This window comes from Cordyceps militaris (assembly GCF_000225605.1).
Source record: "Cordyceps militaris CM01 unplaced genomic scaffold CCM_S00004, whole genome shotgun sequence".
NCBI lineage: Eukaryota > Fungi > Ascomycota > Sordariomycetes > Hypocreales > Cordycipitaceae > Cordyceps > Cordyceps militaris.
Window position 1 is genome coordinate 4,345,176 of NW_006271972.1, and position 16,458 is coordinate 4,361,633.

Genomic DNA, 16,458 nt, shown 5'->3' on the forward strand with positions numbered 1-16,458 from the left:
ATGCCCTCAGCAGTCGTTTCAGGGACTATGTTTGCCTATTTTTTCGGTATTGGGAAAGTGGGAAAAGAACAATTGATTTTCTACTTTGCAAAGGAGTTGAGGTTTGCTTTCATTTCACTGTTTTCTCTTTACCATTTCCTGTCTATGGGCGCACGGTGATTTTACGGTGAACCGGTATGGCAGAGGCTTGACTGATTGACAGAAAGATGAGCAACAGACTTGGGCTACTCTGCGGGATATGAGCGATTAGATATCATAGAATTGGCAGCGTTTTTGAGATATGAGTAGAAGTGGATGAAGAATAAAACATGCTTGTATATGACCACCTTGTCGTAGCTGTGCTTGTTTCTGTGAATAATGTCGGGTTGCATTTCTGTCCAAAACGACGGGGAGGACCCGGGAGCTGCTCGGGGGAGGAGCGCACAGCCCATGTTCCTTCCTCGGTTACACACCAGCTGACAAAACTTTGACAGAGATGATTTTAGAGACCATCACGGCCATCACGGCCATCACGGCCATCATCACCACTGTCTCCATTCTCACCATCTGCACCATCACGACTTTTATTCTTCGTTTTGTTCTTTCGGAATAAAAGTTCAGACAATGGCTAGAAATACCTATCGACGTACGTGCTTCCAGATATCTATAGCGGCCGCGTCACTTGTTCCTCCTCGTCTCGTGGCTTTTCGATGTAGCTTCTTGAAAGGTCCTCCGTCCCTGTTTTTTTCTGTCTCTTCTAAAGCTCTCTCGGATTAGTCTGGGCGGAATTGGCCGATGCTTTGCCACTCGGTACCAGTCTGCACGCTCCCTGGTCATACCAAGCTGCTTCGCTGACTTGAGCTCGCGAATTCACTCCCCATCCATCTAACAGGAAATGCGAAGAAATGCGATGGTAGTTGCATCAGCGTATTTTGGAGTCCATTAAAATGAAGCGGAGATTTTGGATCAGCTCAAGCTCAGACGTCGTGGTCCTTCTTTCAGCGGGAGAATTGTCGTGGTAGTTCCTGCTTGCCGAGAGGTACACTTGAAGGGCTGCGACATGAACAAGGCGCCCAAACACCTCTGCACGCTTTGTTCTCCTACTATTCACTCTCGTTTTGTTTCAATATCTTTCCCTTGTAGCTTTTGTTACACGATGTGGCGCAAAATTGTCATGCCATGGGCAACACGTCTCTCAGCCTCTCCGCCTCCGGCAGAGTGGCCAAGCAGTGAAGTGCGGCGCCACATCACCAACCTCCTCGTCAACAACATGTGCTGGAGCGTGGAGCCTGCGACGAAGCGCGCGGAGCAGTGGAAGCGCGGCAGTGGGCGGAGGCTACTGAACGCGAGCGCGGCGAGGCTGCAAAGGCTCTTTGGCGCGGGCGTGGGAGACTGCCTCTTCGAGATGGTGCGGACCTGCGGGCTCCAACCCCAGCCTACCACGTCGGCGTGCGATTCTGGGGATAGGAGATGGAGTCCCGATGCGGATCTGACAAGACGGGTATTTTCGTTTCTTTGGGCAGCAGTAACCAATCTGTGGGTGGTGTATGAGTGTCTCAGCGCTGTCTCCCAAGGAGCCCAGGGCCCTGCCAGAGGTACGTTCCTTTCCTTTGGCGGCTAGTTGTGTACTGAGAAGAAGTCTATGCTAACTGGTGGGTTACACAGATGTCATTTTCGACGCCGTTTCCTTGAGCATTGTCAGTCATTTTCTCTGCTTGCTCTTTTTCGGACCGGGGTGCTACCGGATCTGTCTGCTGTCTTTACTCTTTCTGGTTCCCATCTGGTTATTTTTCTTCCGTGTGCGGCTACTGTTGACGATGAAGAGAGGTTCCCTGACTCTCGGTTTGCCTGTATGGAACTTGCTGACGGTCCATGCATGGGGAATGACGAAGGACATCGTCCGGAGGATCGCCTTGATGGTACCACAGGACTTCTGGAAGATCTGCAAGCTAGTCGGGAGCTACTGCGCAATTTGTTGGGAATTATGGAACTATTTGAAAGGCTGGGTGACAAGAGGAAAGAAGACAAAGGCGGCGAAGAAGAGGAATAGGAGGAAACGAAGAGGTTCATCGACACCCACGGAACTTGGAGGCGGCGAGGATGGAGTGTGAGACAGTGCAGCGCTGCCATTATGACAAGCCTCGTACGGAGTAGACGGAGGAAATATGGTTGCTTTCCAGCGTGACTTAGAAGATCAATGTAGCAGAGTAGGTAGAAAATAGTACGCAGCGATTGATTTCGATGACACTCGTTCGCATCGCGGCAGCTGGTGCCAAACCAGCACTGTAGAGCCCAAGAGGGTTTGAACTCTGCAGTTCCAAGTTCGGAGCCCAGCCTTCGGACATGTGTCTCCCGCTACATGTAAACTGTTTGTTCGATTGATGGTCGTAATATTAGCCCGTAAATTTCGACAAGAGTTGCAAAATGTCCTGTCAAAACAGATGACACACGAAACGCTGACTAAACAGCGCCCCAAGTAGCCACCATTCCAGATCGAGACAACTGCCAACGAGCAACGCAACGCAACAACTTACCTACGCAACCGCTCAACGAACATTGTCCATCTTCCACCTTGCCGCCAATCCGAGATAACCAAACCCGACCGTCATTCTATCGAACTCGCGACCCCTCTGTCAACGTCCCAATCTCTCCCCGCCCATCTGCCTCCGCCAAGACACGACATACCACACTCCTCCGCCAGCGTGCAGCGCCACAGCTGACCTGGGGCACGTACACCTGCGCCTCTGTCGGACACGTCCGGATGCGCTGACAGCGAAGCCTCGTCGTCCTTGGCTCGTCACAACTCCCAACCTTGCCGTTCTCTCTAGTTACGCCATACGACACTCCGCCGCACTTGCTCCCACAAGGAAATCATTCCCATTACAATGGCGCAAATACTCCAAGACCTCGTCTACTCGTTTACCAATTGCCTGAGCTGCTTCCCGGGCTCCCCCACGCTCAAAGTCAACAGCCGCAGCTTCAAGATTCTGCAATTGCTTGGCGAAGTGAGTCCCCGTCCCGTGCTTGCCTGTGTGCGCGCATTCCCCATGCGCCAGCGACACCCTCTCCTCACTTGACAAGGCCAGCGCATCATTCTAACACCCCTCCCAACCAAGGGCGGCTTCTCCTACGTCTACCTCGTCGAGGACCTGTCCACCAAGGAGCACTTTGCCCTTAAAAAGATCCGCTGCCCCTTTGGCGCCGAGTCCGTACAGCAAGCCATGCGCGAGGTCGAAGCCTACCGCCTCTTCCGCCACGTCCCCAACATCATCCCCGCCGCCGACCACGCCGTCGCCACCGAGCGCGGCGCCGACGAGGCCACCAAGACCGTCTACGTCTTGCTGCCCTACTACCGCCGCGGCAACCTCCAGGACATGATCAACGCCAACCTCGTCAACCACGCCAGGTTCCCCCAAGGACACCTCCTGACCCTCTTCCTCGGCGTCTGCAAGGCCCTTCGCGCCATGCACGACTACCACGCCCCGCCCGCGGAGCGCATGGAAATGGGCCACGAGGCCGACACGAATCCGGACCCGAGCAATAGCAGCAGCGGGAGGGGCGGCCGCTCCTCAACGAAACGCACAGAGGAAGACGAGGAGACGGAGCAGGAGAGACCCCTCATGGAGTCGGAAAATCAGATGGGTCAGGGTGGCAAGATAAAAGCCTATGCGCATCGCGACATCAAGCCAGGTTTGTCCTGCCAGCCCAGCCTCTTCCAGCCGTGCCAAATCCACTAACAACCACTGGTAGGAAACATCATGATAGATGACTCGGGCTCGAACCCTATACTCATGGACCTCGGCTCCGTCGCGCCGTCGCCCATACCCGTCACATCGCAGTCCATTGCGCTCCAGATTCAGGAAACGGCCGCCGAGCACTCCACCATGCCCTACCGCGCCCCCGAGCTCTTTGACGTGCAGACGGGCACCGTCATCGACACCAAGGTCGACATATGGTCCCTCGGCTGCACGCTCTTTGCCTGTCTCGTCGGCAAGTCGCCCTTTGAGATGCGCTCCGACGAGACGGGCGGCACCCTGTCGCTCTGCGTCATGGGCGGCGACTGGCGCTTCCCCGACCAGTCTCCCAACGGCGCCAAGCGCGTCAACAGTATCCAGGTCGCCAAGGCAAAAGCCGCCGCCGGCCCACCGACCGCCGGTGCCGGAGAGGGCTCGTCGTCCGGAGAGGCTGCTATTAGCGAACCTATTCGCGAGATTGTGCGCCAGTGTCTCAAGGTCGAGCCGGCGGAGCGTCCCGACATTCACCAGCTCATCACCATGGTGGAAAATGCCATTCAAAGCCTGCCTGGCGCCGGCCGAGACTACGACTCGTAATGGAGGATGAGTACGTGTCCGTGCCCTTGACATGTACAAGTCGGGTGTCTATATTCTTCAACCATGTACAAGTACAGCACGCAACGTTTTTTCTTGGTTTTTTTCCCCCGGCTTTTCGGATTCATATACTAGCCCCTGACATGGGCCATTACCAGCCTGTACTTTTTGTTTTTGCTTTATCCAGGATAGCCCGACTAGTCTTTGGGGGATGCCTTCATCATTTTGACTCAAAGATAGAGCATGTTCTTTGAGAAATGCCTTGACATGTGCTCATGAGAGAATAGCCTTGAAGGAAATGGGACATGTCTTGATTCCGTCGACCTAGGATAGAGGCTAACACTGACAACACACAATTCATCCATTGCTCGAGCAATCTCTCCTGACAACCTTGGCTCACACTTCCACCCTAACACGCGCACCCTACTTCATAGTCGCCCTACAGTTGAAGCTTAAAGGTGGCCACTTCAAACGGTCGTAGCTTCATCGCAAACTTGCCGCCGCTAAACGGCACGTCGTCCCCTTCGTCCTCAAGAATGTTGCACTTGGACACGCGCTTGACATCAAAACTCGTCTCAATCGTGCCTCGACTATGACCGCCGAGCGACTCGTAGACTCTTATAATGATGCTCCTCCCAGGGTTGACACAGAGACCTTCGCGACGGCTCACGTCCTCGTCGTCGTGGCCGCGCTTGATGGTATCCAAAATCAGCGAAGCAGACTCATCGACATTAACCAGTCTGATTGGCGCGCTGCCGAGGTTGTCAATGATGGCCTTGGGTGCCGAGAGAACCTTGAGAGGCGTGTTGAAAGCATAGCCAGCTCGGACAGTGGCCGAGGAGAGTCCACCCTTGTGGGGAAGGATGGCCCAGCGAATTGTGTGCTTGCCCATGTCGGCGTGCTCATCAGGCGACTTGGGCGAGCGGAGGAGGGAAAGACGCATCACTTTGCCAGCTGTGGCGAAGCCGTACTTGCTGTCATTGAGAATGGAGACACCGTAGTTGTGCTCCGACAGGTCAGCAAACCTGTGGCAGCACACCTCAAACTTGGCCATGTCCCAGCTCGTGTTGTAGTGAGTGGGGCGCTTTGTGATACTGTACGCCGTCTCGTACGAGGCTTCGTTGTTGACAATATTGACAGGGAACTCGACTTTAAGGAACTTGGAGCTTTCGTGCCAGTCGACCTCTGCCGAGCATTCAATCCATGACGACTGGCCTTTGAGCGCAGCAGACAGGCTAATGTAGGCCTTCATGAAGCTGTGCTTGCTAATTTGAATATCCGTCACAAGCGTCACCCGGTGAGGCTTGACTTCGTGAATGCGAGTCTCGCCATACTGCAAGTTTTTCCTCGTGTTGAGGTGGTAGACCTCGACGTCCCAAGCCTCCCAGTAGATGGGGATATCATCAAAGATGACAAACTGGTTGGCCTTGGCGCCCTTTTCGACAATCTCACGGTCGTTGAGACGATCATGGAGAGATGTGATACAGCCGCCCTCGACCTCAACCCGGAAGTGCTCATTCTGGAGAACAAACTGATCCTTGGTGACTTGGCGCAGGGTCACGGCAGGCTCGGTTCCCTGAGTCTTGAAGGAACGCACGGCAAGCAACTGTCCATCCCCGCACGCGACCCCCACTTCCGTCTCTGAGATCTCGACAATTTCCTTACGATGCCAGGGCAGAGTGTTGAGAACAACGGATTCATGAACAGAGGATGCGCGATTGTCTGATGCGTTCCAGCTCTGGTAAACCTCCTTCAAGAGGGTGTGTCCAGTCTTGAAAACTTGGGCGTAGAGCTTGTCGGTGTCGTCGTAGCACATCTCAATGGAGCTGCCTGGAAGACAGTCGTGGAACTGGCAGAGCAGGACAGTCTCCCACATGTTATCGATATCCTCGGTTGGATACTTATACGACTTGTTCTTGATAGAAGCAATCGTAGCGAGCTGCTCAATGTCGCGGAGCATGACCTCGGCCTTTCTGTTGTAGTACTTGTTGTTGGCCTGGGTGGTGTAGGTGCCGCGATGGAGCTCAAAGTATAATTCGCCGTACCAGGTCGGGAAGGCGTTGGCCTTTGACGTCAGACGGTCAAAGAAGTCGTCGACCGAGAGACCAAGCTTGAGCTTGGGGATACCACCGATTGTGTTGCTGATGCCGGCGCAGCGACGCAGCTTTTCGAGGTGTTGCCATGTGGGACCGCCACCACCGTCACCCTTGCCGAAGACGAGAAGTGAAGAGCTGTCGGTACGCATCGTCTTGTGGTTGGTGATACTCTTGCGAATATCGCCCAAGGTGGCCTCGGAGGTGTACGTCTCAGAGGGAGGCATGTGACAAATGACTTGGCTGCCATCTGGGCTGACCCACATGAAGGTGGTGTGAGGGAAGTTGTTGATGTTATTCCAGCTCAGCTTCTGGGTCATGAAGCGGTCCATGCCGGCAAGACGGCAAAGCTGAGGCAGCTGGCTGGAGTAGCCAAAGGTGTCGGGGAGCCAAAAGGTGCGGCTACGGGAGCCAAACTCGGCTTCAAAGAAGCGTTGGCCGTAAAAGAACTGACGAACAAGTGACTCGCCGCTGGGCATGTTGGTGTCGTGCTCAACCCAGCTACCACCAATGGGATGGAATTGGCCCTCTCTGACCTTGGCCTTGACGCGCTCGAAGGCACGAGGATAGAGCGTCTTGAGCCACTTGTACTGCTGAGCTTGGGAACAGGCAAAGTGGGCTTCGGGGTAGCGGTCCATGAGATCACACTGGCTAGACCAAGAGCGGGCGACCTTGCGCTTGGTCTCGTCAAAGGTCCAGAGCCAGCAGCTGTCAATGTGGCAGTGGCCGATGCCGAAGACGGTAGGGTCCTTGCCCACCTCGTAAACACGGTGAGAGTCGACGTCGGGACCAATAATCTCTTGGGCAATTTTGCGGCACCTGAGAATAGAGTCTTGGTTGTCGACCTGAAAAGTGTCAATAATCCTCATGGCGACAGCCAAGGCCTTGTTCTGCTCGGCCGAGTCCTCGGGAAGCTCGCGGGCCGCATCGCCGATCTGCCAGATGTCAAAGAGAAGCATGCGGGCCTGGTAGTTGACGGCGGCAATACTCGCCTTGGAGATGTGAAAATATCTGTTGGGATCGGGAGGGGTGTTGTCGGTGGTGCCGTCGGGAGCATTGCCAAACATACCGTTGCAGGCCATCTCAATGTAAATGACATGTTCTTTGCCGTCGCGGAAATGGTCGGGAATAACCCACTCGATGCGGTCACCGTTTCCAGTGAGGCCTTGTAGGGGCATGCCGTCGTCGGTCCAGACCATGCCCTCATTGTTGGCATCCCATTCGAGAATGACAAACTCCTCGTCAACGAGGTCCTTGGGGATCGTGATTGTGACGTGAAACCAGTGGGTAGTCCATGAGGGTCCAAAAGCGTCACCAATATGAGCTTTCTTGAACTCGTGTGAAACGGCCTCCTGGAATGAGGGACGGTCCTGGCCGGGAGCAGCCCAAACGGCGAGCTTGATGTTGGGCTCGCCCGAGTACCGGGCATTGTACATGTTTCTGGTCAGTGTCAGCAGGTTATCTATTCAAGACAGCAGGGAATAACGCACGCCAACAAATTGACCTTTTCATATTGGCCAGGTTTGTAGAAGGGCTCGATGCGACCCTGGAGAATGCTCGTCTTGGCCACGCCGACGGGCTTGTCGGCGTAGACGGGGTAGGCACCCCTGCTCTTGTGATCGTGGCCGCCACCCATAGTATCGACTTGGAAATCGTGGCCGGGTGCAGGAGGAGCGGATCGGTTGGAGAAGCGACGAAGTCGTGGCGGAAGCGGATGAGAAAGGCCGGCAACAGTAGAATGGCGCGGGCAGTCGGCGGGTAGCGCTGTAGTGAAAGCTGCGTTTGGACTGCGCAATCAGAAGTTGCGGTAAGTAATATATCAAAAGCGCAAGGCCATAAAAGATTGGGGAATACTATGGAAGAGGGTGTCTCAACCTCACATCAGGATGCCGGCCTTGAGAAACCAAAGGAGGAAGGTTGGAAAAAGAAAAGACAAGGAAGAAGAAGAGGAAGAAGAGATGGGCATAATAAGGACCTTGTGACGATTTGTGGAGGGGAAGAAGCTGGGGAAACGAGACATGGGCGCCACTAGACCGAGAGGTACAGTGGGGGGCTGGTGGTGGTGTCTGTCACGGTAAGCCACTACAGCCGTCGGGATAGGTGGCTTCAGGGCATTCGGAGCATATTGTAGTGCCATGTCTAGCGCCATGCGAGGTTGGAGACTGGGTGGGGGCAAGTCGCTGGTTCGGGCAGGTCGGTATTGCCTGCGACAGCCTTTTGAGGTCGTTGCATCCCAAGTGGACTGGAGAAGGAGAGAGTTTGCTTCGTGGGCAGACCAAAAACCTAGAGGCTTCTCTGGCTAGGTCGCCAGGAATTCTTCTGGGCTTGTTTTCGCCGGCGGTGGCGTAGACTTGGGGTGCCGGGGTGGTCGGGTGCGGCGCTTAGGTAGGTACCTACCTATGTAGGGTAGGTATGTAGGAGCGACGGTGACGAGGAAGATGGCCAAGGTAACAGACTGTTTCTGAACCTACCTCATCGCGAGCCGGTCAGGCAAATTGGTGGTCGCCATTTTGAAAGAAAAGGTATTCCGGGAACGTCAAAGAAGAGCGATATTCAGCTGTTGATGCAAGTCGTCGCCTCGAGGTATGGTAGCGGGTAGGTAAGTAGTACCTAGGGTGTAAGTCGGTAATCACTGTTGTGGATAGTACTAATGGACGACAGCTTGACCATGGCAGAGCTATAAAAAAGAAGAGAGAAATAACACGTCAAATAAAGGATAATGAGATACCAAGGGCCAAGACGTGCCGTAGAGGAGATGATGTGCTGTTCAGGATTTGTGACTGCTCTCCCGCGTCATGAAATGGCAAGTCTGCGTGTGAAGGATAACTAGGCGCGGCAGGTGAGCCTATCTGTCTCTGTTGCACCTCCCGCTGAAGCACAAGCGGGAGGCCAGTGAAGAAACCACGATAGGGATAAGTACTACTCGATATTCGGCTATTCGAGTGAGGCCTTTGCTGAACAACAATTCAAGCAGTGGAAGAGTACCTACCTAATGCCAATGCTCGGCACAATAATTTGTAGATTTACTGTAATGCTTGTAGTTGTTACCTATCCCTTGTCAGAAGTCAGATGGTAGCGGCGGGCAGCGGGCTACCACAGCAGCACTGGCCACCCCTCAACTCGTAACCCTACCTACCTACAGTAGGCCACTGGAACCCAACCCATCCCACGCATCTCCAACGCACACCTATATTCATCGCTCCCATGCTTCGCAGACGTACTAGCCACGCTATACACAGTCTGGCAAGTCATCGACCACGCGTCATAGCGCCCAGATGCCTCACCTGCATCCAGCTTTCCTGCTGCTGGCCCCCAAGCTTGCCTGCGGCGAACCATGTTCGGGGAAAGAAAACCAGGACCACGATGCAGCTGTCAGACCTGCCGCAGGGCTCTCTACAGGCAGAGTCTCCCCCGGTAGAGGAAGACAAGATTGCCGCCGTGTATCCTACTGTAGTGCAGCAGGCACGTCGCAACATGGATAAGTTCGAAAATTGCGTCCTCTTGACCCGTGTTGGTGGCTTCTACGAGCTCTACTTTGAACATGCCGACGAGTATGCGCCCCTGCTCAACCTGAAGCTGGCTTCCAAAAAAACGAGTGCTGGCCCAGTTGCCATGGTAAATTCCAATTTTTTTCCTCCCCTTTCCGCGAATCAAAGAAATCAAGGATCAATACTTACATGGCCCAGGCTGGCTTCCCATTCTTCCAGCTGGACCGTTACCTCAAGATCCTGGTTCAAGACCTAAATAGATATGTTGCCGTGGCTGAGGAATTCCCCCACAATCCGGAAGAAAGAATCAAATCTGGAGGTCTTTTGCATGACAGAAAAGTTGCCCGCATCATTACGCCTGGAACTCTCATCGACGAGAATTTCATCGATCCCTATGCCAACAATTATGTCATGGCCATCCACGTGCCCAACCAGATGGCTTCTGATCCTGCATCTCATGATAGTATCCCCCTTGGCCTGGCCTGGTTGGATCTTTCCACCGGCAACTTCTTTACCCAGCAGACGGAACTGGCATCACTTGGCTCGGTCCTGTCTCGCATCGCCCCGCGCGAAATTGTCCTGCACCAGGACCTGCAGTCCCAAACAGAGCACGACCTCTTCTCCATCCTCGCAGAAGACAGACATCTCATCACATACACCCCTGCCGGCCAATTCTCCCACATCTCCGACTGGAGCAGCATGCTTGAATCTGACATTCCACCGTCAGCCCTTGAGAGCTTCACTCCACACGAAATCAGTGCCGGGCACTTGGTACTCAACTATGTCAAAGACAGGCTGCAAGGCATGAGCATGAAGCTGCAACCGCCCCTACGCCATGAGAACATGCAAATCATGATGATCGATAAAAACAGCTTGCGCGCTTTAGAGGTCAAGCAGACCAGTCGCGACGGCTTCTTTCGCGGCAGCCTGCTGCATGCCATCCGCCGCACCGTCACCAAGAGTGGCTCGCGATTGCTCAACGAATGGCTCAGTGCGCCATCTACTTCCGTCGACGTTATAACTGGTCGACAAGATTTGGTTGCTCGCTTCTTTGAATCACCCGACCTCTGCGACCTCATCGTCACGTTACTCCGACGCAGTCACGACTCACAGCGACTGGTGCAAAAGTTTGCCCTTGGTCGGGGCGACGCCGACGACCTCATTCATCTCGCGAGTACAATCCAAGCGACCGCAGACATTGTCCATCTTCTGGAGAAAGCGACCGCAGAGACTTCATCACGGTGTTTAGCTACTCTCACAAAGCGCATCCGTCTCCAAGAGCCTCGGACCCTAGCCCGTCGCATCACCGACGCCATTGACGAGGACGGCGTCGAGCTGCAGCATGAGGCTGCAGAGTCAGAAGCCAGCCACATGATGGCCCTCGCAGAAGGTATCGTGGCCATGCAAGGCTCCGTCGAAGATGCTTCCTCGCTGCCCAAGAGCACCAAGAAACGACCCACGAGTATCAGGGAGTACTACGCCGAAGACAATGACACATGGATCATGAAGCCCGAAGCAAGCCCGGCCCTCAAAATCCTACACGAGCAGCTTGCCTCACTTTTGGAAGAACGCGAGTCTCTCAGCGAGGCCCTTCGTGACCGTCTTGGCGCACCAAGCCTTTCTCTGAAATGGACACCTGGTCTGGGCCACATTGCGCACATCAAGGGCAAAGACGCCAAGAACATGACCGACATCCGCGCATTGTCCTCGAGTCGCTCGACGCGCTCTTTTCACCTGCCTGAATGGACAGCCCTCGGCCAGCGCCTCGACCACGCACGCTTCCAGATCCGCCGCGAGGAGCAGCGCGTCTTCCAGTCATTGAGGGAGTACGTCGTCGTCAACCTCGTCAACCTGCGCCGCAATGCCGCTGTCCTTGACGAACTCGACATTGCCACCTCCTTTGCTCGACTAGCCTCCGAGCGAGGCCTGTTGCGTCCTGTACTCAACAATTCTACAGCACACACCATCATTGGCGGTAGACATCCCACCGTCGAGGGCGGACTCGTCGAGCAGGGCCGGAGCTTCGTTGAAAACGACTGTCTGGTCGGCAATCGCACCGCCGGCTCCCTCTGGCTCATCACCGGACCAAACATGGCTGGCAAAAGCACCTTCCTGCGCCAGAATGCACTCATTACCATCTTGGCGCAGATTGGGTGCTATGTGCCAGCATCCTACGCCGAGCTCGGCATTGTCGACGCCATCTTCAGCCGCGTCGGCTCTGCCGACAACTTGTACCGCGATCAGAGCACATTCATGGTCGAGATGCTTGAGACGGCCCACATCCTGAAACACGCGACACCCAGCTCCTTTGTCATCATGGACGAAATAGGTCGCGGCACGACGCCAGAGGACGGCGCGGCAGTATCATATGCCTGCTTGCACCATCTTGTCACCGTCAATCAGTGCCGCACACTGTTTGCGACACACTTTCATGCCATCGCAGATCTTGCGGCGGCCGATGGACTGTGCGATCCCAACCACGGCGCAGTGCAGCTGTATTGCACAGACATTGAAGAGGATGCGGATGGCGGCTTTGTCTACGTTCACCGACTGCGAAAGGGCATCAATCGCAATAGTCATGCACTAAAGGCGGCGAGACGAGCTGGACTGCCAGAAGTGGCCCTACGAATGGCAGAAAGGGTTTTACAAAAGATTTACGCGCATTAACTGGGCATGCGCAGTGTTCGGGTAGAAATCGGGATGCAATGGGGGGCTGGACTGGGCAATCAATGTGTACACTATTCTTCAAGCAGTTAGCGATGATACCCTTTGTAAAATAGGTAATAAAATAGGTGAAAAGAGTGAGTAGTCGGTCATAGGGTGTGTGTGTGTGTCAACAGAAGATTCAGGGTTAAAAAGCTCTTGAACATTTGCATAATCTTTCCGATGGGGGGCTTGGTTTCCAGGTTTTTGATAAAGAAAATAGCAAACTAACCTTTAGGAGAGAGTACTGTCGCCACCCGGGTAGGTTCAACATGCACTCACGGCAAAATGGCGAAATAGGACAGGTCCTTTCGAGAAACCGACTTCGATTTTTTGATTGTTTTGTTTCGTGTCAATCATACCATCGTGCCGACAGCAATTTCTACAGCTGGCGGTGAAATATGTGCTCGATACTGTTGATCTCCATGGTGTGATCCCAACCAAAAGCCCTGCAAGTCTGTCATTCGTCGTGATCAAGTGACCGCAATTAGTCACTAAAAATTGGGTTAGCGAGAAATCTATAAAAAGCTCTTTCAGGCACACGTACAAGAGACCACCGAAATCGGCGTCAGAGTCCTCAGCCTCGGACTCTTCCTTCTCAACCTCCTTGGTAGCCTCAGTGGTAGTGGCAGCGGCCGCGGCCGGCGCAGCAGAGGCGTAGGCATCGGGGTTGGCGATGCGGTCCTTGAGCTGCTCAATCTCGGGCCAGGTAATCTCCGTCTCAATGGCAACAGCAAGAACATTCTTGTACGAGTTGACAAGGGAGTGCATAACCGAAGGGAGGGTGGGGAAGTTAATGGCGAGCGAGATGCAGGCAATGGAGCTGATGCAGCTGCTCAGGCTCTTGAGGAGCTGCTCCTCCTCAATGTCGAGCACGCTGGGGTCGAAGCACTGGCCCTCGTCGTAGACCTGAGCGACACCCATACCGAAAGTGAAGGGCGAGATGTTGAGCATGTTGAGCAGGGTGGCCTCGGAGGGGCCGACCTTGAGGCCCTTCTCAATGAGCTTGAGATCGGTCGTAATCTCAATGGTACCACGGGCAATCTTGGTGGGCACGTTGAGGGCCTGGAAGAACGAGGTCTTGCCGGGCTCCATGCCGGTGTTGCCGGCGGGGACCCAGACATCGAGGGGAGCGACGGCACCAGCACGGGCGGGCGCGGCGACGCGGTTGGCCAGAACGAGGTCGCGGATCTCCTTGAGGTCCTCGTTGGTGAAGACGAAACCGACGTTGCCCTTGACAAAGGGCAGGAGACGCTCGTACTCGGGGGTGTCGCTGATGAAACCCTTGAGGGCACGGCGAACCTAAAGATGAAGTGTTAGCGAGGTTGCGCGTGCGCGCCGAGTGGATTGACAGCATACCATGGTGTTCTTGCCCATCAGCACAACAGCCTTGCCGCGAAGCGAGTGGCGAATCTCGTGCATCTGCTGAGACGTGACATTGTCAATCTCGACGATGAAGATCGACTTGTACTCCTCGAGCAAGCCCTTGAGCTTGTCGAAGTAGCCGGCTTTGTTTGCAGTCTTGCCCCCCATGACTTCTTGTTAAAGGCAGGTTATTTAAGGGCAAAAGGTAATTGAAGTAATTAGGTGATGGTGGTGGTTGTTTAACGTTGTGCAGGAGAAGAGCCGTCAACCATCGCGCGCTCTCACAATAGTTTTTCCTTGCGGCCACTAATTCTTTTGCGCCAATAGACACCGCTTAGCGAGATTGTGTGCTCGCCCCACTTAACGCTTTGCCTCCTATCTAGGGCTTGCCGAGCGAGTACTTTACAGTAGATCAGCATCTACTTTCGGACTAGTACGGGAGCAAAAGGTACGTACCTTTTTAAAGTGTCGGAAATGGTACATTGCCAATGTAGCTTTGCTTAGAGTGAAGCCTCGTTTTTCCGGCCTGGCTCTTATACGAAAAATTGAGCAGCTCACTGCCTTGCGTGCACTTGTTTGTAGACGAGGCTGTCCGCTAAGCTATAAAAAACATGCCTCAGATGAAGATCCCATACAATTGTCTTTACACCTACGGCAATGTCCTATTTGCCACCCGAGGCGGAAAGATTCACACCTTTCGCCTTGCCGACGGCGCTCACATCGCAACATGGAAACACCCCGATCTGGAGACATACTTGGCGGCAGATCTGAAAGCGTCCGTAGCCGCTGAAAGCTTGCCCGAAGACGCAGACGACTCCGTCATGGCGGACGAGGCCGGACAGCCTCCTGCGAAGCGCCAAAAAGTGACCGAGGGCGAGCAACCAGACAACGAAGACGAGGACAAGACCGGCACCAAAAGGAAAAAGCGCCGGGCCAAGGGTCAGGGAAAGCCGAAGTTGACCCTGGTGCCTGACCGTCCCGTCATCATCCAATTGACAACCACCGGCAACGGAAGCCACCTGGTTGCCGTGTCGGGCCATGATAAGGCAGTTTGGGTCTTTACACACGATGGCAACGGCCAACTCTCACAGCTCAGCAAAAGGTATACCTAATTTAGAGTAAAACTCGTATCGAAAGACCTCGCTAACAATCGCTCCATCGTAGAGTTATGCCAAAGCGGCCCTCCTCCATAACAGTGTCGCCAGACTCTCAGATCATCGTCGCCGACAAGTTCGGCGACGTCTACGCCATCCCCCTCCTCAAGAGCACCGAGCCCTACGTGCCACCGCAAAACGCCACCTCCTCCTCCTCCGGCTCTTCAAAGCCGTTTTCCAAACCCGCCGCCACCGTCCTCACCGTGCACTCCAAGGGTAACCGCGCCGCGCTCGCCGCGCAGCAGCGGCAGCTCGCGAACCCAATTAACCCCGCAGACCATGTCAGAGCCGAAGGCCCGGACTTTGAGCACACGCTGCTGCTGGGGCATGTCTCCATGCTGACGACACTTCTCCTGGGCGAGGATGTGCAGCGCCGGCGGTACGTGCTCACGGGCGATCGCGACGAGCACATTCGCGTGTCACGGTACATGCCCCAGGCGCACGTCATTCACGGGTACTGCCTGGGCCACAGGGAGTTTGTCGGGGCCATGGTGATTCCGGCTGGGCGCGGGGCGGTTCTTGTCTCTGGAGGCGGTGATGAGGACTTGTTCGTCTGGGACTGGATCCATGGCAAGCTTCTGTCGAGGACGAGCATCCTAATGCCCGCCCACGAAGTTACCCCACAGGCAAGCAGTGTCGCTGTTTCCAAACTCCTTGCTCTCGAGCACCCTTGCGAGCAAGGTACACAGACCTTCATTGTTGCAATCTGCGAAGGGTAAGCAAGACTTGGCACTGAACGTTGCTTTATTGTGATAGGTACTGACTCTCATATCTTGCAGCATCTCTGCCGTTTTCACATGGCAGCTTCTCCATGACAACACCTTGACCAGATCAGGCATCATCCAACTCCCTGGTAAGCCCCTGGATATCGCCACCAGCATGACTAGCGACGCCGCGAGCCTCGCTATTGCGCTGCATATTCCCGAGCGTTCAGAGGCTTGCGGTGCGCAGAGCCTCCACATCATTCGCCTCATGAATGACGACGGTCGTCTCACGGTCGACACCGTTGCGCCCGTACATGACGAGTCTCAGGAGGTTCAGGAGCAAACTGTCGCCGAAGTAGATGTCCACATGCTATTCTACACAGTGGCGCACCTGCGCAAGCAGCCGGTGGGCGGCGGTCTGGAGGAGGTCGAGGGAGAGCAACAGGAAGGAACCGTTGCTGAAGAATAGCGATACTAGCGACGGAATATACTAGATGCAGCACTGTATAAAGAAAGACAACAACACTAGTCTAGAGTGATTGTAATCATGGTCTAATGGTAGCGAAAAAAAATTGAAAAAAGAAGTCTGGCCGAGAAGAAAAGTATACATCCCCACGATCTGTAAAGCAAAGCGCCAGCCGGTC

At 54.6% G+C, this 16,458-nt stretch overlaps 4 protein-coding genes across 4 annotated transcripts; 2 read left to right on the forward strand and 2 right to left on the reverse strand.

Annotated features, from left to right (window-relative positions):
• Positions 1 to 2,864: 2,864 nt before the first annotated feature.
• Positions 2,865 to 4,310, forward strand: CCM_06391 (serine/threonine protein kinase, putative; the record flags this gene model as incomplete). The annotated part of the gene is made up of 3 exons (XM_006671531.1): positions 2,865 to 2,984; positions 3,066 to 3,669; positions 3,730 to 4,310. The coding sequence occupies 3 exons, from the start codon at positions 2,865 to 2,867 to the stop codon at positions 4,308 to 4,310; spliced, it is 1,305 nt and encodes a 434-aa protein (XP_006671594.1).
• A 663-nt stretch (positions 4,311 to 4,973) lies between these two features.
• CCM_06392 (alpha-mannosidase) lies at positions 4,974 to 8,909 on the reverse strand (the record flags this gene model as incomplete). Its single annotated transcript, XM_006671532.1, has 5 exons — positions 4,974 to 4,998; positions 5,030 to 7,840; positions 7,891 to 8,187; positions 8,281 to 8,604; positions 8,872 to 8,909. The coding sequence occupies 5 exons, from the start codon at positions 8,907 to 8,909 to the stop codon at positions 4,974 to 4,976; spliced, it is 3,495 nt and encodes a 1,164-aa protein (XP_006671595.1).
• Positions 8,910 to 12,973: 4,064 nt separating this feature from the next.
• CCM_06393 (60S acidic ribosomal protein P0) lies at positions 12,974 to 14,124 on the reverse strand (the record flags this gene model as incomplete). The annotated part of the gene is made up of 3 exons (XM_006671533.1): positions 12,974 to 13,040; positions 13,139 to 13,893; positions 13,951 to 14,124. 3 exons carry the CDS (start codon positions 14,122 to 14,124, stop codon positions 12,974 to 12,976), a joined length of 996 nt encoding a protein of 331 aa, XP_006671596.1.
• A 443-nt stretch (positions 14,125 to 14,567) lies between these two features.
• CCM_06394 (Quinoprotein amine dehydrogenase) lies at positions 14,568 to 16,283 on the forward strand (the record flags this gene model as incomplete). The annotated part of the gene is made up of 3 exons (XM_006671534.1): positions 14,568 to 15,058; positions 15,121 to 15,825; positions 15,890 to 16,283. 3 exons carry the CDS (start codon positions 14,568 to 14,570, stop codon positions 16,281 to 16,283), a joined length of 1,590 nt encoding a protein of 529 aa, XP_006671597.1.
• Between the last annotated feature and the right edge of the window lie 175 nt (positions 16,284 to 16,458).